The sequence below is a fragment of the Ictalurus punctatus genome, chromosome 26 (genome assembly GCF_001660625.3).
Source record: "Ictalurus punctatus breed USDA103 chromosome 26, Coco_2.0, whole genome shotgun sequence".
NCBI lineage: Eukaryota > Metazoa > Chordata > Actinopteri > Siluriformes > Ictaluridae > Ictalurus > Ictalurus punctatus.
In genome coordinates, this window is record NC_030441.2 from 8,421,137 (window position 1) to 8,448,293 (window position 27,157).

The 27,157-nt window shown below is 39.8% G+C and overlaps 2 protein-coding genes across 2 annotated transcripts in view; one reads left to right on the top strand and one right to left on the bottom strand.

Annotated features, from left to right (window-relative positions):
• The window catches only part of tmem39a (transmembrane protein 39A), a 30,640-nt gene extending 11,063 nt beyond the window's left edge, over positions 1-19,577 (top strand). Inside the window, exons 3-9 of the mRNA XM_017457843.3 lie at positions 1,360-1,582; positions 3,197-3,280; positions 4,118-4,272; positions 14,345-14,672; positions 14,777-14,964; positions 16,838-16,958; positions 18,574-19,577. Of these exons, the coding sequence (XP_017313332.1) occupies positions 1,360-1,582; positions 3,197-3,280; positions 4,118-4,272; positions 14,345-14,672; positions 14,777-14,964; positions 16,838-16,958; positions 18,574-18,813 (1,339 nt within the window). The 3' untranslated portion in view covers positions 18,814-19,577. The remainder of the gene's footprint in view (positions 1-1,359; positions 1,583-3,196; positions 3,281-4,117; positions 4,273-14,344; positions 14,673-14,776; positions 14,965-16,837; positions 16,959-18,573) is intronic.
• LOC108258877 (serine protease 23) lies at positions 18,574-24,863 on the bottom strand. Its single transcript, XM_017457845.3, has 2 exons — positions 24,596-24,863; positions 18,574-22,672 (listed from the first exon to the last, which is right to left on the bottom strand). Exon 2 carries the CDS (start codon positions 22,660-22,662, stop codon positions 21,547-21,549), a length of 1,116 nt encoding a protein of 371 aa, XP_017313334.1. The 5' UTR covers positions 22,663-22,672; positions 24,596-24,863; the 3' UTR covers positions 18,574-21,546.
• Positions 24,864-27,157: the final 2,294 nt, after the last annotated feature.

Here is a 27,157-nt window from a genome sequence, read left to right on the forward strand (position 1 = left end):
TCTTTATCCATTAAGTAGCAACACGTTTATCTCACTTATCAATGTGCCACTAGGTTTATTGCACTCTGCACGTCTCATTGGATTCCAGCACACACCGTTGCAATCAAACTGCTCAGAGTACTTCCTTCGCTATTCGGGGTTTTGCTTTTGCACCAATTCGGGTTTGTTTAAATTAACTTCTAAAGCATTATTGTTTAAAATCAATGACTTTCATCCTGGAGAAGCCTGTTTGGCGAGTGGAGTTTATTCTGCTCTTGACTTGAGACAGAGATTACAGATATTCAGTAAGTGGTGTTCAGACCTACACTTCAGTGCAGTGCACTTCATGCAGTTCATTGACTGCCAGCAGTCAGAGTGTGAGGCCTCTTACAGAATTGATTTATCAGGCAGTCTGGACATTGGTCTACTACTGTTTAGAAACAGAGCAAATACACAGCAACCCCCCCCCACCACCACCACCACCAAATCTAGCAGGTATTTCCAGTTCAAATGTTTTAATTCTAACTGGTCATGCTTAACACTCTGCTTGTTTTCCTGTCAGCAGTATAAGTAGTATTAAGTCAGTAACTAGTAATAAGTTGGGAAGTACCTTCTGATAACCGATTAATCAACCGATTAGTGTTACAAAACTTATACTGAATGAAAACATAACACTTAAAATAAAATCTAGCTGAACATTATTACAAAAATAAACAGTACTGACTGTACTATGTACTTTTTAAAAATGAAATAAATTATATATAATTAATTTTACTTATCTTATTATTTAGTAATAGAAGTGAGTGCACCCCTCACATTTTTGTAAATATTTGATTATATCTTTTCATGTGACAGCACTGAAGAAATGACACTTTGCTGCAGTGTAAAGTAGTGAGTGTACAGCTTGTGTAACAGTGTAAATTTGCTGTCCCCTAAAAATAACTCGACACACAGCCATTAATGTCTAATTAATCAAAATTAAGACTTCAAATAACACCACAAAATTTGTCAGTGATAGTTTTTATTTCACCTCTAGAGGCCGCTCTCGTACTGTATAATCGATTATAGGCAAAACTGATCAATCGGTCGACCTTTAGGTGGAGGTAAAGCTGTAACTTTGTTTTTTGACGCAGGAAAGACTTCAGGACTTTTCTTGGTGACAAGCTGCATCTTTTGTCTTATTAATTTCAAGAGTGGGTGGGGGAGAAAAAGAGAGACCGCTGAGGGAAAGATTAACCAAAGCATTTGGGGGAGGGAACTAAACAAAGCATTTTCTGTTATTGGGGAAATAATCCGTGTAAATTCAGTGTGGTAACTCGGTTAGCATCGGGTTACATCACACCAAACCGTCAGCAATAACGTGTGACTCTCTCATTCCAGGAGCAGTAATTCATCGGGTCTGACGGCTCCCCCTCTCACGACCCTGATTACGCCCGAGCCGGTGCGCCACTGCCGCATCCCTGAGCTTCCTCTGGACAGCAGCTTGCTCTTCGAGTTCCTGCTCTTCCTCTACCTGCTGGTGGCACTCTTTGTGCAGTATATTAACATCTACAGGACGGTGTGGTGGTATCCTCACATCCACCCTGCTGCCTCTACCTCGCTGGTGCGTATTACTGCTGCAACACACACACATTAGGTAGCAACTAAAAATAGGAGAATACAAATATAAAAAAAGGGGATGTAAATGCAGAGTGAAAGAAAATGTATTAAAGGCAAGAGTGAGTCAAGCGGAAGTAAATGAAATTTGGTGTGGAAATTAAAGTAGTTAAAGCGTCATGAAACACTTTTTTAACAGAGGTGTTCGTATAAACACCTCATAAAAGGCAATCTTAGCATCCGTTAATTTTAACTGTAGGAGAAAGCTAATTTTTAGCTTTTTTCCACTATTTTCGTCTTCCTGGTTTAAAATCTCGTCTTGTGACACATCACAGGCAGTGACCTGGCAATGTACTATAGTACTTCGATGACGTGTCGGTCTCTCATAATTATCCATGAGCCTGCGTGTTCTTATCCTATGACAAGATGCTATCTTTTAATTATTCACGACGGCACGTGGTGCTTTCCTACAGATGTAGTAGACGAGAGGCGTTCAAATGGGTCGCAGGTGTTTGTTTCAGTGGTGTAAGAGTTTGAGTGTGTGTTCTCTGGCGAGCGATGAGAATTGGAGAAAGGTGAACTTCCGACTTGCTCATGAAAGCAGTTTGCGTCTAAACAATGAAGCGGTACTAAGTCCCGAGGACTTTTCCATCCCTTCAAATGAGGTATGCGTCTGATTTTTAACCCTGACAATTTTACTTACCTTTTGAGCTAATTACCGGGTCGTCTCATGCAAAACTATGCAATGAGAATCTGTGTTGAAGGGAAGAACCTTCCCCCTTTTATTCGTGAAAAGCTTAAACTAGCTACCATTCCGACGCATTCCTCCGGTTTTGTTTTGTTTTCCTCCGTAGTCACGCCAGGGGCTAATGGTTCAAATAGATAGGGCAGAGGACCTGCACCGCTACCTACTGTGTCTCCATTTAGCCCTGGGGATTCAGGAGGAGATAAGTCCTCTGCCTCAGCTGCAAACTTTTTGTCACTATCCATCCTTATTGTGAGTGTTCTGAAGGATCGGGGGTTAGGGTTAGAGGCTGTTACCTCGCAGCGCTTCAGTTTGGGGTTTGATTCCCGTCTCCACCGTGTGTGCACGGCGTTTGCGTGTTCTCCCTGTGCTTCAGGGATTTCCTTCAGGTTCCTCCCCGAGTCCAAAGACATGTTGTAGGCTGGTTAAATCACAATGATGCTTTTTTTCCACAACTTGAAGTTCTGTCGAATTTAAAAATAAAGTACTTCTATATATAAAATAAAGTGCTTTTCTTAATATGCATCAAAGCAATGTGCCCCCCCGACACTGACCAGAAAATGGTCATTTCTAAAGTATGCCGCAGATCAGTCATGAATGCATGCGGTTATATTTTATACCCAGTTAATAACACAGCTTAATATATTGTGATGTATATTGTTTCCTGAAAAGAAATGATCCGTGTCATGATATAAAATTTTGTCCATATCACCCAGCTCTGTCTGTAAGGGTAATTTTTAAAAAAATGCTATCAGCATTGAGTTTAAGATTCCAGCTATTTTTGTTTGAAGATCTGGTTATAATACATTAAAAATGTATTGAATTTGTTCACAGGTGTTCATCTTCATCTAATGTGTGGTCTCTTTCTGTTCATAGAACTTCTATCTGATCGACTACCACCTGGCTATCTTCATTACCGTGATGCTGGCCAGAAGACTAGTATGGACCATTGTCTCAGAGGTACCGCCTACATCTGTGTTATACAGCCTTGTACAGTCCTTCTTCCTCTAATACGGAAATCCGCAGTCGCGCATCTTCGTAGTCAAAATACACACAGCTTCTATAACATTTAGTTCCGTTAATATAGGGCGACTTTATTCCGCAATGAAATTAATTTCAATTGTTGGTACGTACTTTTCTTTTTGATGTTTATACATCAGTTGCAAGCATCGTGTATACTGGGGATGTAAACAAATATGAATAGGTTATTCAGATTGAACAGATGATGCGTCCTTAACGAATACAAATACAGACAAGAACGATAGCTGGTTTTGTTTTGGTTTTTGTTTGCATCAAGATCCTGCGGTATTAAACACTTTTTTAAAAAAATTTTTATTTAATGTTGTGCTTTGTGGGACAACTCGGCGAAGCCGATGGGGAGAGTTGCCAGGTTTCAGCAGAATTCCCACCCCAAAATGGGAAAATATTTCCCCAAAATAGCCCAAAGTGTTATCTAAAAATGGTTTTCATGTTCTCGGAAAAATCATGCAGGCATTAAAACGCCGCATTTTCCCTTCACAAAAGCACTATGAGTGTGTCCCAGTTTTATAGTAGATTCTTATAGTGTATCCAGCAAACTTCTCTCGTCTAACAAACCCAAAACCTAAAGTAAATCTGATGGAATATTTTTAGTTGTGAGTTTTAACCAGCATAAAACATGTCAGGGGTCATCATATTTGAAAGTCTCTGTAGATCTGTTTACTTAATGATGATCTGCTGTAGCGATTTCTGACTACAGCTTTTATTAAACAGCATCAACTGGTTTAATAATTGTTTTTGCCTGATTGTCCATGCCAGGCCTCCCAGGCGAGCCCGTCTTCGTTCGTGCAGTATGTGCTGCTGATTGTGGCCCGACTCAGTCTCCTCACTCTGTGTGGTTGGATTCTCTGCTGGACCCTCGTCAACCTCTTCAGGACCCACTCAGTGCTTAACCTGCTCTTCTTGGGCTACCCGTAAGCTCATATGAATTCATTCTTGCTCCATTATTTAAAAAAATAATAATAATAATTTTAAATGGAATTTTCTTTCTGACGAAAAAAAACCCAATTACGATAAATCAGGTCCTTGCAAAAAAGAAATTCTAAAAGTAGATAGAAAAGAGAAACCATTTAAACAAATTAGACAAAAATATTATACTTGGTCATTTATTTATTGAGAAATTATCCAGTATTACATATGAGTGGCAACAGTATGTGAAACTTTGCTTTCAGTATCTGGTGTGACTCGCTTGTGCAGCAATAACTGCCAGTAAGTGTAGGTAAGTCACTGTTAAACAAGGCTGGTTGGTTCAAAACATGAAAGATGGCAATGGCCTAAATGCAGCAAACCAGGCCTACACCATGATACTTTCATAGATGGGATAAGGTTCTTATGCTGGAATGCAGTATTTTCCTTTCTCCAAAAATAATGCTTCTCATTTAAACCAAAAAATTCTGTTTTGGTTTCATCTGTCCACAAAACATTTTTCCAATAGCCTTCTGGCTTGTCCATGTGAGTGTTAGCAAACTGCAGAAGGGCAGCGGTGTTCTTTTTGGACAGCAGTGGCTTTCTCCTTGCAACCCTGCCATGCACACCATTGTTGTTCAGTGTTCTCCTGATGGTGCACTCATGAACATTAACTCATGAGGCCTTTTGTTGCTTAGAAATTACCCTGGGCCCCTTTGTGCCCTCGTGGACTCTTGCACGTCTTGCTCCTGGAGTGATCTTTCTTGGTCGATCACTCCTGGGGGAGGGAACAATGGTCTTGAATTTCCTCCATTTGTACACAGTCTGACTGTGGAGATGGTTTTGTAACCTTTTCCAGCCTGACAAACCAGCAACTCCCTGCGCTCCTCAAAAATCTGATTTGTTCATGCCATGGTACACTTCCAGAAGCAAGATCAGACTCTGATAGATCCCTGTTCTTTAAATAAAACAGGGCGCTCACTCACGCCTGATCATCATCCCTTTGATTGAAAGCACCTGACTCTAATTTCACCTTCAAATTAAACTGCTAATCCTAGACGTTCACATACTTTTGCCGCTCACATATATGTAATATTGGATCATTTTCCTCAGTAAATAAATGAACAAATATAACCATTTTGTCTCAATTGTTTAATTGGGCTCTCTTTACCTTCTTTTAGGGCTTGTGTAAAAATCTGATGTTGTAGGTCATGTTTATGCAGAAATGTAGATTTTATTTATATATATATATATATATATATATATATATATATATATATATATATATATATATATATTTATTTATTTTTACTTGTCTACTTTTCCTCTGTTCATTGGTCATTCAGTACTCCAATTCATGCAGTGAAGTGTATTAGAGACAGAAAATATGGTCATTGATGTGTCACTTGAACTTGTTGATAAGAAATGCTGATGACCTGCTCCAAGTCGCACTGTAGGCTCCCGGTAAGATCCTTAACAATCACTTTTTTCAATGATCAAGCCAGTTATTAGGACATATTAAACTTGTCCATTTATTGAATTTTACTTGATGGCATATAAATGATTTAATTATCCAGATCTGTTAGCCTACAAAAAGGTAAGAAAATAAGTATTTCATACCGTTTCAGGCTTAAGAGGTGTCATGTTACCCGCTGAGCAGCGGGGAACTGTGGCAGTCGAAAACCTCTGCTGGCTGGAGGATTAAGTGATTTTACAGTAATACACAGTAAAAAAAAAACAACAAACACCTTTTGATGTAATCCTTTAAGAAATTAGTTGTCACATGTTCACACGCCTGACATTTTCTCCATTGTTGCTGCTCATGGTGTTGAGCAGGAGAACGCTTGTCAAAAAAGTGTATATAATAACGTTCTAATCATCAACATTAACAATATTTGTATAATGTTATACTCAGCACATTGTAGTAGGCCTGTTTAATCTTTTTTTCTTTTGGAAAAAAGAACCATTTTGACAGTGTTTTGGTGGAATATAGTAAAGTGATGTTAAATATGTATACTGATCAGCCCTAACATTAAAACCACTGACGGGTGAAGTGAATAACACTGACTCTCTCTTTACGGTGGAATCTGTCAAAGTGTGGGTTTATTTATTTATTTATTTATTTATCTATTTATTTATTTATTTATCTATTTATTTATTTATTTATTTATTTATTGGGCAGCAAGTGAACAGTCGCTTCTCAAAGTCGATGTGTTGGAAGTAGGACAAATGGGCAAGTCTAAGGATCTGAGCAAATTTGCCAAAGGTCAAATTGTGATGGCTAGACTACTGGGTCAGAGCGTCTCCAGAACAGCAGGTCTTGTGGGGGGTGTTCCCGGTATGTAGTGGTGAGTACCTACCAAAAGTGGTCCAATGAAGGACAACCGGTGAAAATGGTTCGGTCCCACAATAGAGCTACTGTAGCACAAATTGCTGAAAAAGTTTATGCTGGCTATGATAGGAAGGTGTCAGAACACACAGCTTGCTGCATAGCCACAGACCGGTCAGAGTGCCCATGCTGACCCCTGTCCACCACCGAAAGCATCTGCAATGAGCACGTGAGCATCATGAACTGGAGCATGGAGCAATGGAAGAAGGTGACCTGGTTTGATGAATCACATTTTCTCAAGTTACGTCATATGGACGGCCGTGCGTGTGTGAGACTTACCTGGAGAAGACATGACACCAGGATGCACTATGGGAAGAAGGCAAGCTGGCAGAAGCAGGGTGATTCACTGGGTAATGCGCTGCTGGGAAACTTTGGGTGCTGGCATTCATGTGGATCTTACTTTGACACGTACCACCTACCTAAACATTGCTGCAGATTAAGTACACCTCTTCATGGCAATGGTATTCTCTAATGGCAGTGGTCTCTTTCAGCTGGATAATGCGCCCTGTTGCTCTGCAAAAGATGTTCAGAAATGGTTTGAGGCACCTGACAGAGTTCACTGTGTTGACTTGGGGTCCAAACTCCCCAGATCTCAATCTATGTTAATGTGCTGGCCAAAAAAAAAAAAAAAGTCCCAACTCGCAGATTACAGGACTTAAAGGATCTGCTGCTAACGTCTTGGTGCCAGATACCACAGCACACCTTCAGAAGTCTGGTGGAGTCCATGCCTCGACTGGTCAGGGCTGTTTTGGCGGCACAGGGTGGACCTACACAATATTAGGCAGGTGGTTTTAATGTTATGACTGATCAGTGTATATTTAAAGTGTAGGTAAAACATACATTGATGTATTTTATTTCAAATGAACAAACTTTAAATATTCTCCATTTACCTTGACCTAGCATGTGAATCATTTCAGATGCACATGTCAGTTGGCTCATCTCTCTTATTGGGGCAAAAAGGAGTGCTCTTTTGGTGTATTTTTGAGTCATAACCCCTGATGTTATTGCGGTGCTCCTTTGCAAACTGAAGTTCCACTGCACTTTACGTATTCATGTTGTTTTAAATATTAATAAGCGGAAAAGCTATATTTGCTATCGATTGGTAGGTGGCGGTATGTCCATTAGACAGTCCGAGGTTCAGCAGAGTTTCTATGCTGGGGGACATTTAACAGACAAATTCATGATGCAGTTTCTAGACTCTTGGAGAATGCTGTATTATATAACACAGTGTTGATTTTTATTTATTTATTTATTTATTTTTTTATAAATGTAATGCATCCATATTATCAAAAAGAAGAGTTCCACTCATCACCTGACGGGTAATTTCATTTCACTGACTGTGCAGAATTGTTCATGATGACCTGTACTGCAGGATAATGGGGCACAAAAAAACCTGTTGTATGATGGGAATCATTTTTTCATGCTTTCATTTTCAAATGACGGTCCTTCCTTTAGAAACTTTATTAAAAGGAGCTAATCATAGACTCTTTCATTTCTTTTAGTCTGCAATTTAGCTTACCACAGCTGCTGCTTCTTATTCTTCTGCTTATTATTATTGTTATTATTATTATTATTATTATTATTATTATTATTAAAACCTTCCATGTCACTTAAAATTTTTTTTTTTTTAAACCAAGCCAATTTATGCGCTTCCAAAAAGTGAGACTGGGTGGCACACTGGACCTTCCACTCACTATACTGCCACACATACTGTGTGTTTTTTTTTTTTTTCTTTTTTTTTTTTTCTTCTCTCCATTTAGTAGTAATTGGTCTCTAACGTTATCGGATTTTGTTGTGGATTCTGACACAGTGGTGTGTAAAGATTTAGTACGGTCTCCAAGTCTAGCGTTACTGAACTGTTGACTTTCTTTCACAGGCTGCAGGCCTGCATCTTTGGTACGTCAATGATCTTAAGTAAATTTTTATTGTCGTCTTATCTGTAGACTATGGGGCAACACACACGACAAATATAGGGGCAAAGTACAAACTGGTACATACAGCGCAAAACTGATACGTGTAAGGTAAGTGTAACTGCAGTCTCGGCAGAATGAAGCGTGGCATTTAATTCACAGGACCGTTTGCTAACCACAAAGCCCACATAATTGAGCCACAACAGGTGCAGCTTCAGCCATAGCAAAACTGACTGCAGATTGTAAAAGCATTACACCATAAAGTTGCAGGGAACTTTACGTCTGATCTGCAACTGATATTAGTGTGTGCTCAGACAATATACAGTAGCATGAATTTGTGATTACATTTTCATCATCAGTGTTTTTTTTTTTTTTTTTTTTGGTGTAAATTGGGCAGTTCTAAGATCAGGTAAGACATGCATAAGTGTGGTCACTTGTCCATAAGAATTTCTCTGAGTCTGAGCAAGCTAGCATTCATGTTTTTAGTTCAGCTTTAGTGACTTAGCAGTCAATTCTGTGTGCTCGAGGGCTGTCACAATGGAAAATGTTTAAAATTTTTACTTTGATACCAATACCAGGTGTATGCTTTCATTTTTTTATTTCAAAATAAAACTTAACAAACATTAAATAAACCCAAAATTCTGTTGGTTTTTTTTGTTTGTTTGTTTTTTGAGTGCAAATTTCTTCATCAAACAGATAAATGACAAAATAATTCAAACGTGGTTTCATTTTCTTGGTGATGCTCCCAGGCAGTTATTTTCAATCATACACGACCAAGGCCTCAATCTCCTTGAATGGGAAGAGACACAGAACAAGCAGCAACAAGATGATGCTTCAAACATGGACTTGAAATCAACACAGAAACATGCATTCAGTTTGCTCTGGATACTGCGCATAAGCATTTCTGAAAAAAACCAACAGAGCGAAGTGCCCTTAATCTGTGCATGAAAGGCAAGGCAAATTTACAGGGTAATCCAAAGTGCTTTACATAAAACATAAAATCAACACTCAGCAACGTTTAAAAAGTAAACAAATTAAAATATATATAAATAAATAAATAAATAAATGTAATAAAAAATAAAAACAGGTTAAAACAGATTTAAAAGGTTACAGTGCAGCATAAGATATTAACTAAAATACCATGATGATTTAATTAAAAGCAGCAGCAAAAAGAAAAGTCTTCAGTCTTGATTTAAAAGAACAGAGTTTTGGCAGATCTGCAGTTTTCTGGGAGTTTGTTCCAGATATGTGGAGCATAAAAACTAAATGCTGCTTCTCCACGTTTAGTTTTGACTCTGGGAGCAGAAAGCAGACCTGTTCCAGATGACCTGAGAGGTCTGGATGGTTCATAACGTACCAGTAGATCAATTCAATTCAATTCAATTTTATTTGTATAGCGCTTTTTACAATAGACATTGTCTCAAAGCAGCTTTACAGAAATATCAACATGGTATACAAATATTAAATCAGATATTAGATCAGAAATATATATTGGACCCAAACCATTCAGTGCTTTATAAACCAACAGCAGTATTTTAAAATCAGTTCTTTTACAGACAGGAAGCCAGTACAACGACCTTAGGACTGGAGTTATATGATCTACCTTTTTAGTCTTAGTGAGGACCCGAGCAGCAGCGTTCTGAATCAACTGCAACTATCTGATTGATTTCTTATTGAGACCCGTAAAGACAGTTACAGTAGTCGAGTCGACTGAAGACAAATGCATGGACAAGTTTTTCTAAGTCTTGCTGAGACATTAGTCCTCTAACCCTTCGACTATTTTTTTAGGTGGTAGTAGGCTGACTTTGTAACAGTCTTAATATGGCTGTTGAAGGTCAAGTCCGAGTACATAACTACACCAAGATTTCTGACTTGGTCTGTGGTCTTTAACATTACAGACTGAAACTGAGCGCTGATCTCTAATCGCTTCTTCTTAGCTCAAAAACAATAACTTCAGGTTTCTCTTTTTAATTGGAGAAAATTTTGGCACATCCAATCATTAATTTGTTCAATGCAGTTCCTCAGAGCCTGTATGGGATCATATTTCCCTGGCAAAATGGTTATGTAAATCTGTGTGTCATCTGCATAACTGTGGCAACAAATTTTGTTGTATTTCATAATCTGAGCCAGTGGAAGCATGGAAGATGTTAAACAAAAGAGGCCCCAAAATGGAGCCTTGGGGAACTCCGCAGGTCATTTTTGTAATGTCAGATGTGTAATTGCCTATAGACACGAAATAGTCCCTGTCTGTTAAGTAAGATTCAAACCAGTTTAGTACAGTGCCAGAAAGTCCCACCCAATTTTTTAGTCGGTCTAATAATATATTGTGGTCAACCATGTCGAATGCAGCACTGCGATCCAATAATACTAAGACTAAAATTTTGCCATTGTCTATGTCTAAATGGATGTCATTGAAGACTAACAAGAGTAGTCTCAGTGCTGTGATTTGGTCGGAACCCTGAATAGAAGACATCAAAACAGTCGTTTAATTCTAAGTAATTGTTCAGCTGTTGAAAAACAGCTTTTTTAATAATTTTACTTAAGAACGGGAGGTTTGATATGGGTCTATAATTACTCATTAGTGACGAGTCTAGATTATTCTTTTTTTAAGAGTGGCTTGATGACGGCAGTTTTCAGGGCCTGTGGGAAGAAACCTGAGAGAAGAGATTAGTTGACAATTTCTAATGGTTCTGAGGTCATGCAATAAGAAACCTTTTAGAAAAAGCCTGTTTGCAGAATATCGAGGCAGCAGGAGGAGGATTTCAGCTGTTGTTTAATGTCCCCCAAGATTTCATGAGTGATGGGATGAAATTGTGTCATGCTAATTGAGGTGTTTGTCGATGGACATAGAGGCAGTACATATCCTGTACCTGACATGGAAACACTAATTGCTTGTTTAATTTTTTTTTATTTTGTCAGTAAAGAAAGAGGCAAAGTCATTGCAGGCTCTGGTGGATCAAATGTCAGAGGCTACTGACACAGGAGTGTTTGGTTAGCCTGTCAATAGTAGCAAACAAGGTGCGTGCGTTATTGTTTTTGGAGATGATGTTCGAGAAGAAGGACCGCCTTGCATTTCTCATGGAGGGGAAGACTCAATAAGAACAGCTGCACTGTTATCTTGGTCTAACCAAGTTTCAGTTAAAAACATGAAATTGAGGTTGATTATAAAATCATTAATTAAAAATGTTTTTCCTGCCAGAGACCTAATATTTAATAAGGCTAAATTTAGTGTGTTAAAAACTGTCCCATTTTTTGTATCAGGCTGTGGCTGACGAGGAATTAATGCTCAACTTGTCGAATCTGCAAAGCGTTTTCTCTTTCTCAGCAGATTCACTGTTCTATTTCTCTTACCTTTCGACACAGGAATTGAAAAAGCTACTGGCACACTGGGCCCTGGCTTGTCCTTGTAGCCAGGGCCCAGCATATATCAGTTGCAGCCTGCTGTATTGGAGTGTGACAAATGTGTCAAAACTGGCTGAGGACTAAATGTCAATGGTGGAGGTGGACAGTGAGGGCCGTTTAGGGGAAAGAAAATGGGAGTAGGGCGGGGGGTAAGTTTAGTCCCAGCAGTACATCTTTCATGTAGTCAGTGAACTCCAGGAGGAGGGAGATAGGGTGTCTGAAGATAGGGGTGACTTAAATGGGGTTCGGGGAGGTGAAGAAGGTAAATCCTCAATGGTGGTGGTTAGTGAGAGGTGTGGAGACTCTTCCTCTTGGCCCTGATCTGTCCCATGGTCAGAACTTTCTTCAACATTCCTGGTGCATTGTGTTGTGTATTCCTCTTGTCCTTGTCAGAGGGAACAGACGAATGGCGCAGGAAGTAAGATAGGTTGGAGCTGAACAGTTTTACTCCTGACTTGTTAAGGCTGATTCCATCTGCGTTCCCAGAAAAGGTCAAAATTGTTAATAAAATGCACTGAGAGTCATGAGTTCAGTGCCACCAATCTGCTGAGTCTCTCTCTTCCTCTGTTCTCCAGTTGCACAGACGGTTGTTGGGAAGGTTTATTTCTAAGTTTCCATTTATCAGCTGTCCATGGTTGTCTTCTATTAAGGACAGGGGTTGAAGAGGCGCTCTGTCTAGATGATAATGCAGGCCAGCCAGTCGCATCACATATCTCAGGGCGCTGGGCACTGCTTTTTGCTCATCCTGCCATTTCCCAGGTAAATGAAATACATTTAGGCTTTCCACCAAGAGAGTTCCAGGGAGGACTACCACTGTTAAATTTATCACCCTGTACATAGTTCTCCTGCCTCTTGTTGGTGGTAATTAGTTGTTAATATGCTCTTGTCCATTATTCTGGGTCCGTGGGAATGACACTACTTTTCCACATAGTCCAGTCACATCCACATTCCCTTCTAACCTGTGTATTTTGGTTTCCAGCACTGCAATTTTCTGTGGAAGATTCTGGAAGTCGTCAAACCTGTGGATTTTGGTTTCCAGCACTGCAATTTTTTGTAAAAGTTTCTGGAAGTCGTCCATGGAGAAGGGAGGCATCTTGTTGCTAATTAACCTTTGCTACAACTCCAGTTGCAGGCTTGTACTATTGGTCGGCCGCATTCATTTATATCAAAGATCATAAATCATAGGATCATAGAAGTGTTTAAAATATTGTAATAGCGTGCTTTATCTGAATAAATGGCAGTCCCATTGATTTGTAGATGTGATTTGTAGATATCCAAGAGCCTACTGTGAAGTATACTTCAAGTATACTGTTTAAAAGGCTTGTGAGTGGGGAAAAGGTTCCACTTCACATCTGGAAAAGAGTGCTGTGTTTTCATCCCGGTAACCTGAGTATTGACTGTGTAATTATGTGTCAGAATCTGATAGACCGGGCTTTTACCAGCGAGGAGATTGTCTCTTTTGAGTGGAGGGCTGGAACTTGCATAAATCACCTGCCATGCTGAGTATTATGCGCTATTAGATTAATGTTTTAAGCAGTCCTCTATTCGTACCGGCTCTGATGTATTCTAAAATCACGTATTAGAGCTGTAGTGTGCTGTCCAATTAGGACTTTGAAAGAATGTTGCAGTTGTCTGAGCATTAATTTAACCCCAAACGCATTTGCCAAAATGCTAGTTATAGCGGTTATAGTTAGAACCAATTACAGAATGACCCCAAACTTCACTGCTGCCCTCCAGAAAGCAAATATCTGTTCAACATGCTGAATCTTAAGTCGAGGGCATGATGTTCATCGGCCACGTTACTTGGCAAGTTGGTCGTTTTGCGGTGCGTGGCTTGAGAACACCTTTTGCATATGATTTTTCTTGTCTTTTGCTCGTCTTTTTCAGCAAGGTACAAAAGAATGCTCGAAATCCATGTGCAATTTTCTTTTCTTTATCCGTACACCTTCCACTTGAGCCACTGTGTGTCTTGCCCATCCAAGTCTAATCAGCATTCTCTCTCGGGCAAGATACATAATTTAGGTAAACGTTTGTTTTTCTAAATGCATCATGAAAGTTCTGAACAATAGAGTATCAAACCATTTATGTAACAATGAAAGTGACCTGAACTTTCAACTCTTTGATGTGCAGCTCTGGAGGACTTATTACAGTATTAGGCCACAAAGTACTTCATATTTCTCACTAGTTTATTCAAAATTGACTGGATCTTGAATATATACCACTCAAATTTGGTGTCATACAAAAATTTTAACAGGGTGTTCCATGGGCCTTTAAATGTCTGTTAAGTTCACATTGAAACTTGCAAATGATTATGAAGTTCTGCATATTAATACACATGAAAAATCTTATGACCTATATTCCACGTTTCTTTTTCCTCAGGTTCGGTGTATATGTGCCACTGTGCTGCTTTCACCAAGAGGGCCGAACTCAGCAAGCGCCGACAGACTGCTCATTTTCAGAGCCGGACGGGACAGACGGCTCTCTGCAGCGACCCAAGGACTTCTTAGCGCTTGTGCGAGAGAACCTGCGGGAGCAATTCTTCAGCCCCACTCATGTTCCCGCCCACACATGCCCACCCTCTCCCGAGCTCATACGCAGCGAGGTGGAGGAGCTCAAGAGCGATTTTAACCGTCGCATCAAAGAGGTGCTCTTCAATTCTCTATTCAGCGCTTACTACGTGGCCTTCTTACCGCTCTGTTTCGTCCAGGTGAGTATGAGTCACAAAACTTCAGATAGGCACGAGTCAACTTCATTTATTGAACTGTGGATTATAATTGCATATTTTCTGTCTGTGTTTCTCCCCATTCCAAGAAAACACAGTACTATGACATGCGCTGGTCATGTGAGCACTTGATCATGGTGTGGATCAACGCATTCGTAATGCTGATGAGTCAGTTGCTCCCTCCCAGCTACTGCGACCTGCTGCACCGCTCCGCCGCACACCTGGGCCGCTGGCAGCGACTCGAGCACGGCTCCTACAGCAACGCGCCACAACACACGTGAGTGTTAACAACAGTATCTATGCTTTTTGATTTATAGTCTGCCTAGTGAGCCAAGGTGACTGGTATAGTAGTATAATCTTGAAGATGTTTTAGCAAAGACGTAACCCAAAAGGCTTTATTGGTTCTGAACTAAAAAAAGTCTCTTCGAGATTATACCACAGTTCCAGTACCTCTAATATTTACTCAGTACTTCTGATTATTTACTATGCTTTCGCCATAGCATTTACAAATTCTGACACCTTGCTATGGTGATACGGAGACACCAGAAAACTCGGCTTTCCTGCTTTGTCAACTAAAGCAGCGGATTACGTGCAAATAAAATTCTCCCAGCAGAAAAGGCAAGGAAAAGGACTGTAGAGTTAGACTTCTAACTGTAGTTTTCTCCTTCCATTTCAGTATTTCTTTTTTTCCCCCATCAGTATTCATGTTAAGTAAAATTTAGGGATGCACCGAAATGAAAATTCTTATCCGAAGCCGAATATAAAGAAAAACTTGGCCGAATACTGAACTTGTTTTTTCCATTTATTTTGCCTTTTTTTTTTTTCCACCACTGCATAAATTAAATAGTCAAAATGTGCTTTTTACAATTTTGTCTTGCTTTTCAAAGAAAAAAATCAATTACAAAAACTACAATTTCAAAATATTTATTTAACATTGAACATTTTTTTTTTTCATTCCAGCAGGCATAGGCTACCAACAAGGCACAATATAACTTTAAATAAATAAATGAGTAAAATAAAAATATTTTTATGTGGTCATCTTCGAGCCCCCCTTGAATAGCCGATGTTAGGCCTATAACTGACTGCTGAAAGAATGGAACACTCTGTAGCCTACAACAAAAAAGTGCATTGACAACAGTGCAAAAAAATGGTTCTATTTGGTTCTATACGGCTGATTATATTGGGGATGTATACCGCTCACGTCCCTGTACGCCTCGCGGAGTATTACAGTAGATATAGTATAGTTAGATACGTTGTTAATGTTATGTACCGTGATAGATTTTGTTAGTTTAAACTATAGATTAGTTCATTTAGTCCCCGTCAGTTTTTCCGCTCCCAGTCCATAGTACTAGTTTATGTTTCTTGTTTTTGTGTTTTGACCCTGTTTTCTGTGACCACGACTCTGATTCCTTCTTTTCCCCGTTTATGCCCGTTTGCCGATCGCCCGACCCTTTGCCTGTCTTGACGACGTTTTTTGGATTACGATTTGGATCTGTCTGCCTGCCATTAAATAAATACGTCTTTACCTGCACCTGCTTCCGTACTCTACTCCCTTACGTCTCGCGACGTGGCAGAATACTCCGGAACAGAAACAAAACAAACGCACATGTCCAGAGTAAACACTGTCACGGTTGTCAACATCCGAAAAGCATGCGCTCGCTGACCACTCGTGCACGTAGATTGTGCATGCGCGCACCCCCTCATCTCTCAGAGCGCGCTGCCAGAAGTGGAGGTCGTGACGTTCGCGTGTCTCACTCTGGTTGCTAGGCTATTTGGTCGCGTCATCAATCATTGTCCAGTCAAATTTATTCAGCCTTTTCACATATTCAGCCGAACACCAACAGTCCTTTTTTTTTTTTTTCTTTTTCTTTTTTCTTTTCTTTTTTTTTGGCGATTTTCGGCCGAATAATTTCGGTTGCCGAACTTTCGGTGCATCCCTAGTAAAATTATAATGTATTGTCTCAGAGGCTAATGTTAGTTATTAATTTATTAAAGGGTTTAAACCAGCAGTTGGAATATTAATTTGTTTGCCTAGATTGTGTTTACCCAAAGCAAATATTTTATTTAATAAAACATGCATTTCATTTCCACAATCGCATATTCTGCTGTGAACTCATGAATATTGTTTTTTTTTCCCTTTGGTTTATCAGGTGGTCAGAGAACACAATCTGGCCTCAGGGTGTGCTAGTGAGACACAGTCGCTGTCTGTACAAGGCCGTGGGGCCATATAACGTGGCCTTGCCCTCTGACGTCTCGCACGCCAGATTTTATGTGAGTTTTTAGCTTTTGCTTTTTCAGTCAAGCTTTTATATAATATCGTTTACATCAGCTAGTACATTTTTTTTCCCCCAGTTGCTGATAAGTTATGAGTAAACTGTGGTATGTTTAGTGCCAGATTATTTTAAAAACTAGGTTTTGTTTTGTGTATGTTAAATTGCATTTTCAGAAAGCATATTTTCTACAATATTATATTTATATATTTTTTTGTCTTCTACACGACATATTTTAGACCTGAATGTTTTGGACATTTGAAGCTTTTAATTAGTAGTAGTAGTAGTAGTAGTGGTGGTGGTGGTAGTAGTGGTAGTGTTATTATTATTTCATACATATAGTGTTTTAGCCCTTTTTACTATTTAGACAATCAAAAGTCATATCGGGCCATTTTAAGTTTAAAAAAATCTAAATAACCTGGATACGTGTATAAATATTATATACATGAAAGGGTTCAATAGGAATGTATGTGCGTCTGTTCATTAATGCAAGTCTTCAATCAGCCAATCATGTGGCAGCAGCACTATTCATAAAATCCTGCAGATACAGCTCAATTAATTAAAGAGCTTCAGTTAATTTTCACATCAAGCATCAGAATGAAGAAAATATCTGATCTCAGTGACGTGGACTGTGGCAGGGTTGTTGGTTTGAATATTTCAGAAACTGACAATCTCTTGGGATTTTTTCACACAGCAATCTCTACACAGAATGGTGCCAAAAAAAAAAAAAAAAAAACATTTCTTGAGTGGCAGTTCTGTGGGTGGAAACGAGAGGTGAGAGGAGAATTTCCGGACTGAGTTGCGCTGATATGAAGCCTGCAGTAACTTAAATAACCAGCAAGACTGGACAAATGCTATTGTAGCCAATCCGCCTCAAGGTCCAACACATTGTGCATTCTGAGATGCATTCATTGTGCTTTTCACCACAGTTGTAAAAAGTGATAATTTTAGTTACATTAGTCTACATGTCAGCTCAAATTCTGCACTGAGCTCTCAACACCAAGTACAGTGTGTCCAAAAAGTCAGGAAGCCATGGGAATATGTTGAGTAAAATCTGCAAAAACATGATACAGCATCTGGGAAAATGCAGAGAATGTGAAGGGTGACTGTGCTACAGAGCATATGTTGTAAATAATAAATACAAAGTTAAGTACATGATGTTTTACTCTCAGTGGGTCCTGAATTTTCACATTCCCTGTATTTTGTTTTTCACACCATTCTGTGTAAAATCTAGAGACGTGTGTGTGTGTGAGTGAGAACCCTAGGACATCAGCAGTTTCTGAAATACTCCCACCAGTCACCTGGCACCATCATTCATGCCACAGTCAAAGCCAGAGAGATCACGTTGTTTCTTCATTCTGACGTTTGATATGAATATAAACTGAAGCGCTTAACCTGTATTTGCATTCTTTTATGCAGTGCATTGGTGCCACATGATTGGCTGATTTGGATAACTGCATGAATGAGCAGGTGTTCGTCTTAAAGTAGCCAGAGAATGTTTTTATTATATAATATTAAATATATCTTTCTGTATAAGCTAATGAAATTGCCTCGTTATATCCATACGTCATGACCAGAACATAAAGGTTAAGTACTATCTTTCCATTCTTCCTCAGTTCCTGTTCCATAAGCCATTGCGGATCCTGAACCTTCTGATCGGGATCGAGTCGAGCGTGGTGCTCTACCAGCTGTACTCGCTGCTGCGCTCCGAGCGCTGGAATCACACACTTTCGCTGGGCCTCATTCTCTTCTGCAACTACTATGTGCTGTTCAAGTTGCTGCGGGACCGCATAGTGCTGGGCAAAGCCTACTCGTACCCCCTGAACAGCAACAGCCTGGGTCTCAAGTCACAGTGATGTGTGCTTTAGGGTGTTTTATCAAATGACTGTGAACTCCAGCTGGTATTTCTTTTGATACGGTTCTATTTTCCTGCAACATTTCTATCTATTTAAGAAAATATTTTATTTTGTATACTGTTACATGAATGAACGCAGGGCATTACGTTTGCATGACGTGATGTCATTTCTTCCCCTATGTAAAAGTTTTTTTGGGGAAAAAAACCAAACGGCGGAAAAAGAAGCAGACGGGGAGAAGCGTCCATGCTTTTTAGCACGTTTCCCACACGACGTCCAAATGTCGCCAAAGATGCTCTTAAAAACAAAACAAAACGGGCAGCCAGTTAAGAGAGGAGTTCAGCTGTGCACTCGAGATTGAGGTCTGACAAGTGGATGAAATTCGATCTTGTATAGTGAATGCTGTATTATTTCTCTTCATTGCATTACTGTATTTTATGATTATGAACTGTCAATAGCTTGATATTGGTGCATTTAAATTTTCTTTTTTTTTTTTTTCTTTTCTTGGACTCCACTTTTTCCTGTCGCAACAGCGTTTTGAAGCTTAATAGATGCCACTTTGTTTCCTGTTTATTTAAGTTCATCTCTGTGCCAAATCCCAGGATGCTATGGGAGCCTACCTTCTGCCATTATTTTCAACATGGTAATGGCTACATAGATGCTGGGTCCGGGCCCGTAGTCTGTCGGACTTGCAGTATTTGATACAATGCAGCATTATTTCCCAATGCCATGGCATCCAGAATAAAACGAGAAAACTTCTCCCATTATCTCAGTGTGTGGATGTCTTGTTTGGAAAAATGTTTTTGTAATGCACAAAAAACCCACAGACTAAATATTTGCCTGAAGATTTGTACCAGACATTGTATCATAGTCAAGATTAAATTTACACATAAGCAAACTACAGGCTTTACCTTCTGTAAAGGATATGCTTTGTATGGCATACTGTATATGTAATTTATTTATTTATTTATTTATTTTTAATGAGCAGTCAGACAGGAGTTACAATGCAAAAATACACTGATCAGCCATAACATTAAAACCACGGACAGGTGACATGAATAACGTTATCTCGTTACAAGGGCACCTGGAAGGGGGGGTGGGATATATTGGGCAAAATGGGCAAGTTTATGGATTGAGCAACTTTTATAAGGGCCAAATTACGATGGCTAGAGGACTGTGTCAGATAATCTCCAAAACAGCCGGTCTTGTGGGGTGTTCCTGACATGCAGGGGTTAGTACCTACCAAAAGTGGTCCAAGAAAGGACAACCGGCGACAGGCTCATGCGCCCAAGGCTCATTGATGCACATGGGGAGTGAAGGCTAGCCTGTCTGGTCAGATCCAACAGCAGAACTACTGGAGCACAGATTGCTGAAAAAGTTAATGCTGGCTATGATAGAAAGTTGACAGAACTCATAGTGCATCACAGCTTGCTGTGTCGTAGACTGGTCAAAGTGCCCATGCTGAACACTGTCCACCCAATCTACATTGGGCACGTGGCATCAGAACTGGACCATGGAGCAATGGAACAAGTCTGGTCTGGTCTGATTAATCATGTTTTCTTTTTACATCATGAAAATCTGGGTGCGTGTGTGTCGCTTACGTGGGGAAGAGATGGCACCAGGATGCACTATGGGAAGAAGGCAAGCTGGAGGAGGAAGTGTGATGTTCTGGGTAATTCTCTGCTGTGAAAATTTGGGTCCTGGCATTCATGTGGATGTTACTTTGACACGTACCACCTACCTAAACGTTGCTGCAGACCAAGTACACCCCTTCAAGGCACACAATATTAGACAGGTGGTTTTAATGTTACGGCTGATCAGTGTATGTCATATAAAATATTTACATGTTGAGTCAACAGTGACATGTTAGAATGATGTCTTTTCAAAGGCATTTTATAAACATTTGTATAATACAGAGTGAATTATCATAAAAAGCTGTTAATGACTAAAGAAATCAGTAATTTAAAAGAAATTCAAAGTGCTTTAGGTGCTGACATTGGTATATAACATTTTAAGTATATAACATATGCATCTCCATGTACTTATTTAATGAAAAATAAAATAAAATAAAAAAATTCTGTGATTAGTGTAAGAAGGCACCGTCCACGAACACGCTTTGAAACTTGGGTCTTGTGGCCATTTGATGTAATGTCTTTGACCACTAGGGGTCGCTAACAGAATAGAAACCACATGCCATGACATGGAGAGAGTTTATACAGTAGGCAAAGATCTCTGTATGTTTGACTTGGATAGGCAAATAAAAAAAAAAAGCACCTTTAGTTGAACTGGAGTACATGCTTCACAAACAATTCACAAAGCCTTAAAGACTACAGTGCTTTGTACAGTCATTAAAATCCATCTTTGGTTGACATCAGGTCCATTCTGCTACGTTCATGTTCTTTCCATCTATTCAGAATTGTTTGCTATTTTGCGCGAATTGAAAGATTAACTACAGTTTTGTTGACTTATCAAAGATGAATCCTAGATCCTATACTATTGTAAAGGCTAAGTGAAACTAAAGCAGAGTGTGCAAAATTATTTGGTTAAGGAACTGTATATAAGTTTCTGGAAATTCTTGTCATTTCTGAGTAGTTACAGTGTGAATGGGTGTGTTAAGTTCGTTCAGTGTTTACATGCCAGTGTTTCATGTAGTCATAGTTGTTTCAACTCTATTTGAATGAATCTAGAGGATGCATAGAACTTTACTAAAGGTAAGGATAACACTAAAGGTTAAGTTCAGCCTTCTCTGCAGTCCATATAATTCCCTTTGATCCAGTAGCAGATCTGGGCATATTTAAGAGGAGTGATGCGCACCGCTACGTTAAACTCCTGGGGGGCACCGTTGAGGTCGACCCACTGGTGTCCCGAAAAGATCCCGATCACCTTTCGCTCCCAACGGCGGCGCCTGCGGTCCCACATCCGGGCATAAACTCCAGAGCCGCTAGCGCCAGGCTGAGCATCACAATGTTGATACAGAAGGTCGTAGGTTTCGTCCCCGGCTTTGCAGAAGCGGTAGACCAGCTGGCCTGGTCGATCGTTGTCAAAGCCGGAGAACTGCACTCGTTTACCAGGCAGTTGCTGGGCAGAAGGACTCACTCCCAGCTTCATGTGTTTGCGCTTGTGAGCCTTCTTGAGTTCCAAGAGAGAGTAATCATAGTCCATGCCAATTTCATTAGCATTGCCCTTTATCCAGCCCTTGGGCACATGGGTGCGCTTGACTCTGATCCATTGGAACTTCATCTTGTTGTCAGTGCTGTTGTTAGATAGTGGGTCCTTTTGCCGTGGCTTCAGAAAACCGACACGCAACCTTTGTGTACCTTTGACGTAGTTCTTTCCATCATGGATGCAGTGGGCTGCAGTGAGAACATGCTGGTTACCCACTAGTGTGCCTGAGCATCCGGTGGACAGCTTCACAGCAGTTGAAAAAGGGTAGTTCAGCAGGAAGTCCTGGTCCACAATGCTGAAGCGACCATCATGGCCAAAGATCTGGCGCTTGGTTCTGGAACGCCCCGGCTCAGCAGCAGGGCTCTTCAGCATGTTTGGATTGAAGCCATAGATTCCTACAACTGTCTCAGTCAGCTGACCATTGGAGTGGAGAGTCTCGTAGGACAGGAAGTGTCGCAGGTCCCAGTAGCTTGGTGTTGGGGCTTCCTTGTGACACTCGGGACCACAGGAAGAGGTCACTTCCAGATGAGCTGGGCCGATGAAACTAGGGGGCGGCCGCTCCTCAATCTGTTGAGGAAGGACTACAGGCACACGCTGCAAAGGCCACTGGGGCTTCTGATGGGAGTTTGACTGAACATGTAGTAATGGAAGTAGAAGGAACAGGACAGGATGGAGCAAGGATGCCATATTGGTAGAACTGAGGAGACAAATAGGAATGAGAAAATGACCTTTGGTTCCGAGAAGAACACAAGCTTCCCTAATTACTAAATGCTGTCTCATTGTCCTGTTTACATTTATCTCGTCATTTCAGATCAAACGTATATATACAGCACATTCTTTGGCCTCTCTGTCTGCGTTCAGGGGAACTGTTATTAACACTGAATATCAAACTGAAGCACACTAGCTCAAAGTATGCCATTTGTTCTTGTCTTGTTCCCGTTTCAGGTGGAATTTGTTCCACTGCTATGTTGTATATTTTAGACTCTAATCAGACAAACCAACATAAATGTTTAGGTTATAAACAAACCACTGTTTATGGTTGGATGTTCAGACTGCAAAAATATGGAACTGACTTAGCACCGTGTTATTTTTAGCCACCGGCCTTGTGTAACACACGAGATCAGCCATCCGCTTGGAATATTGAGCCGTGATACAATTTCATAACAAACGTTTCTGCTGATTTCAGGCAGAGACAACGGCAATCTTTAAACAAACGCATACATTCAGTCATTCCCTTTTTCCTGCTGTAGGTCCCTGGTCTTATTAACATGGTGGTGGTGTTGGTCTCTCAATAGTTTAAATGAAAATGCTTCAACAGTACAGGGATTTTTAGAATTAGGTCCTATACTAACTTTTCTAATGTATTGAAGCTAAAGATGGAATCAGTGCTCCTGTCCTCCATATCCTTCCATAATGTGTGGCAGGCATTTAAAAGCCCTTAAAAGGCACTGAATTACTGTACTGTGCCCCTTTATTGTTATTGTGCTAATTTAATAAGAAATCCCACAGTAAAAACAGGTTGTGGACAGCTTTTTTTTTCTTTTCTCCACAGTTTACAGAGTATGATCTATACGAACTCGAGGGCTTAATCTGTCATTAAAGCCATTAAAAAGATTTGACAAAGAATCTCATCACTGTCTCTAACTAAGAACAAATGCACACATATATAATTGATATATACAAAAAAAAAAAAAAAAAAAATTCAGATCAAGGCTAGATGTGGACAAAATATTGTATTGCATTTATTGTACTCTATCTTGCTCTTATAACTTTCGTGAATCATCTGAGGCTGTTATGCTTACCAGACATGAATACATTTAGTAATTGGATAGCATGCATTTCCAATAGCACACAGTAAAGTGTGAAAAAACAAAACGCAAACCCCATGAATCCCCACCCCAACCCAGATCTGATCTGAAGAAGGCAGTGTAAAACCTCTGGAAAATATACACCAAGCAGAACGGGCAAAGATTGACCGGGCAGCGGTTAGGTTGGGCATACAAGTTGATAAAAGAATATTTTACATACATCACATTCGGAAAAGGATATTCCAGCTCCCTTTTTTTCTTCTTTTTTTCATTATTTATATCTTAACACTATTTGAAACCTAACACACTATATGTCTTATTAGTATGCAGACTCAGCTTCAATCTCTGTATCGCAAAGATTAATATCAATAAGTGCTGAACAGATATATTTTGTAGCATTGTCATGAAAATACACTTACGCCTGGCTCCTGGCCATCAAATAATAACTCGATTACTCTTATGTAATTCACAGAGTTATTGAATATACTATTCATGTTGATTTGAACTCAACTGTAACTATAGTGCAAATTAGCATTCATTTTGTACCAAGAGACAAATCAGACGTCCTGCACATGAAACTTTTTTTACTATCATTAGGTTCTGCCACCCCTGAGTGGTCACTTTGCCCACCTTTACCACCCAAATTCTACAAACCTGGACAGAAGAAAGCTCTCCTGACTGCCTTAGGCTCAAAGAAAAGAACAAAAGAGCAGTAAGAGACCAACACCCAGTGCTGCTGATATACAAAACAGGTCTTCAGGCACAGATTAACAACTGAAACTTTTAGGACAAAAGTTGATGACAGTTTTCACCTGGAGCTGAGGGTCAGAGTGAGATCAGGTGTTAGGTTATTCTGAAAATCCACACAGTGTCCGTTTAAAGAGATGAGGAGTGGGGTGTGAAGGTGAGGTCGCGTCGCTCATTCCCTTCTTCCTTGGATATCATCTCGCCAGAAGTCCTCACGAAGGCTTCCTGGAGGAAAACGTGCTGTGACAGGAAGCGAGTCCATCCATGTGCGGGCGCTGAGCGGGTGGAGGCAAGCGCGAGACACAGCCAGGCTGCGGTTCGGCACCACGTGACCGCGGGCTCGAGCGCGCGCTCAAATAACCAGCCAGTCCAAATATTTATTAACCTGATAGATTTTTAACTCTTAGATGCATGAGTGCGTCTAAAATGACCCCCCGGTGAGGTCATGTGTTTGCAATAGCTTTTAAATATAATCTTTTTTTTATATATATAATTTCAAATCTTAGGTCAAAACCAAGTTTTTGATGTCATGGCGTTTATTTGTTTATTTTTTCAACTTTTACTGATTTCAAATAAAATGATGTGGGAAATGCAGTATACCCGTGTGCAATGAGCACAGCCAGAAACAACGGTTCAAAATGAGGAGTTAACAGGCAAAACACTCTCTCTCTCTCTCACACACACACACACACACACACACACACACACACACACACACACAATGGTTGTTGACATTTTTGTATTGCTGTTCTGTGCAATTCACAAGATTGTTAGAAAATGTTTTAAATGAATGTGTTGGAAATGTTTTCACAAGCTAAGAAGTGAAAAAAATCAATGAATTTCAAACTTTTTTTTTTTTTTAAATCCTGTGTTGACCAAAATTTAATACAAATAAATTATATTGTCTTTATAAATGATTATTATTATTTAGTACAAATGGTAGTAGGTGGTTTCCATTTTCATTTGGCAGATTGCTATTATTCAACGGGACTTACAATTGAGCTAAGCAGATGAGGGTTAAGGGCCTTGATCAAGGGCCAGCAGTGGAAGCCTGGGAGACAGGATTTGAACTCAGAACCTTCTGATTAAGTTCAAATTCACACAACCATACACAGTACAACGTTTATTTTGCCGCACACACAACCATACTCAACCATGCATATGACTCAGATCTATTCATATAAATAGGCCATTCTGTCTTCCTTATGGAAAAAATCACAAACATTTCACATATTTTTCATGTGACTATGTAAGTAATATGCGTTTACATGTGAAAAACACAAAGGTTCTGAAATTGGACATGAACTAAGGACATATGTGACATCATCTGAATAATATGTGATCATCTGAATAAGCAATTCATTCATTCATTAATTCATTCATTCATTCATCTTCAGTAACCACTTCATCCTGGTCACGGTCATGGTGGATCCGGTACCCGGGAATACTGAGAGGAATACTCCCTAGATGGGACATCAGTCCATATCAAGGCATTGATCAAACATTATTCAAACCTAGGAGCAATTCTACAGCTTTCTGTGCATGCTCTCCCTGTGTCTGTGTGGATTTATTCTGGGTTCGACTGTTTACTCTCAGGTGAATTGGCTACACTTAATAGCCCCTAGGTGTTAATGTGTGTGGATGGTATCCCATCCAGGGTTTATTTCCACCTCCTACCCAGTGTAGCTGGGCTAAACGCTGAATTCATTGTCATCTGGATTGAAGGCCTACTGAAGATGAATGAATGACTCTGCCTTCTGGCATATTTTTGGGAAGTGGGAGAAGTAGAGGACCTGGAGGAAACCTGGGTACCAATAATGCGGGTGCCAATAATTTTGTACCGTTGACCGTATTATCAGGATTTGCTTCCATTCCCACCACCAAAGCATTGGAAGTCTAACATTTCTTAGGCCAACATGTAAGTGTACAGAAAGGGAGGAGTTTTAGTGGTGCGCATGAATATGTTATACATTTAAATTTGGGGTGTGTACAAAGATACTGTATAGCAACATCATGGTAATTCTGCAGTATGTCCATTCAAATATTGGGATATTACATATTGCATATACGATGTCAAATGATTATTGCACTTTGACCATAAATGTAAGACAATATATGTTAGACCTGGGAGACACAGACTCTAACTAAAGTCCAAGTTATATAACACTATATATTCTCATACAGTGTTTGCTGAATTTAGACTATTTTAAAGAAATCAGCAAAGAAATGGAGGAAAAATGCAAACTCATTACAAGTTTTGAACATACCACAAGTCTGGATTGACTGATTTAGGCAATGACAAAGGTCAGAGAGTGACGTAAGAGAATACGGCTTTCCCACAACCACAATTCTCCATATTTAGGTCTATCTTGTGTTCTAGGGTTAAGGACATGCAGTATGTCCTTAGAGACTTTGCTTTGGGTCTTAGGGGAATTGTAAATATGTGCCCAAAACTGTAAGGATTTTTGACATAAAGTAATTTAGGGGAAATGTAATGACACAAAAATTTGGTGGGAGGACACTTCACGATGTCTTTTGCATTACAAAATGTTCCTGATCCAGTCATCTAGCGATAGAAAATAGAAAAACGGACACTCCCCCTTTATGAAATCAAAGGTACAACACAA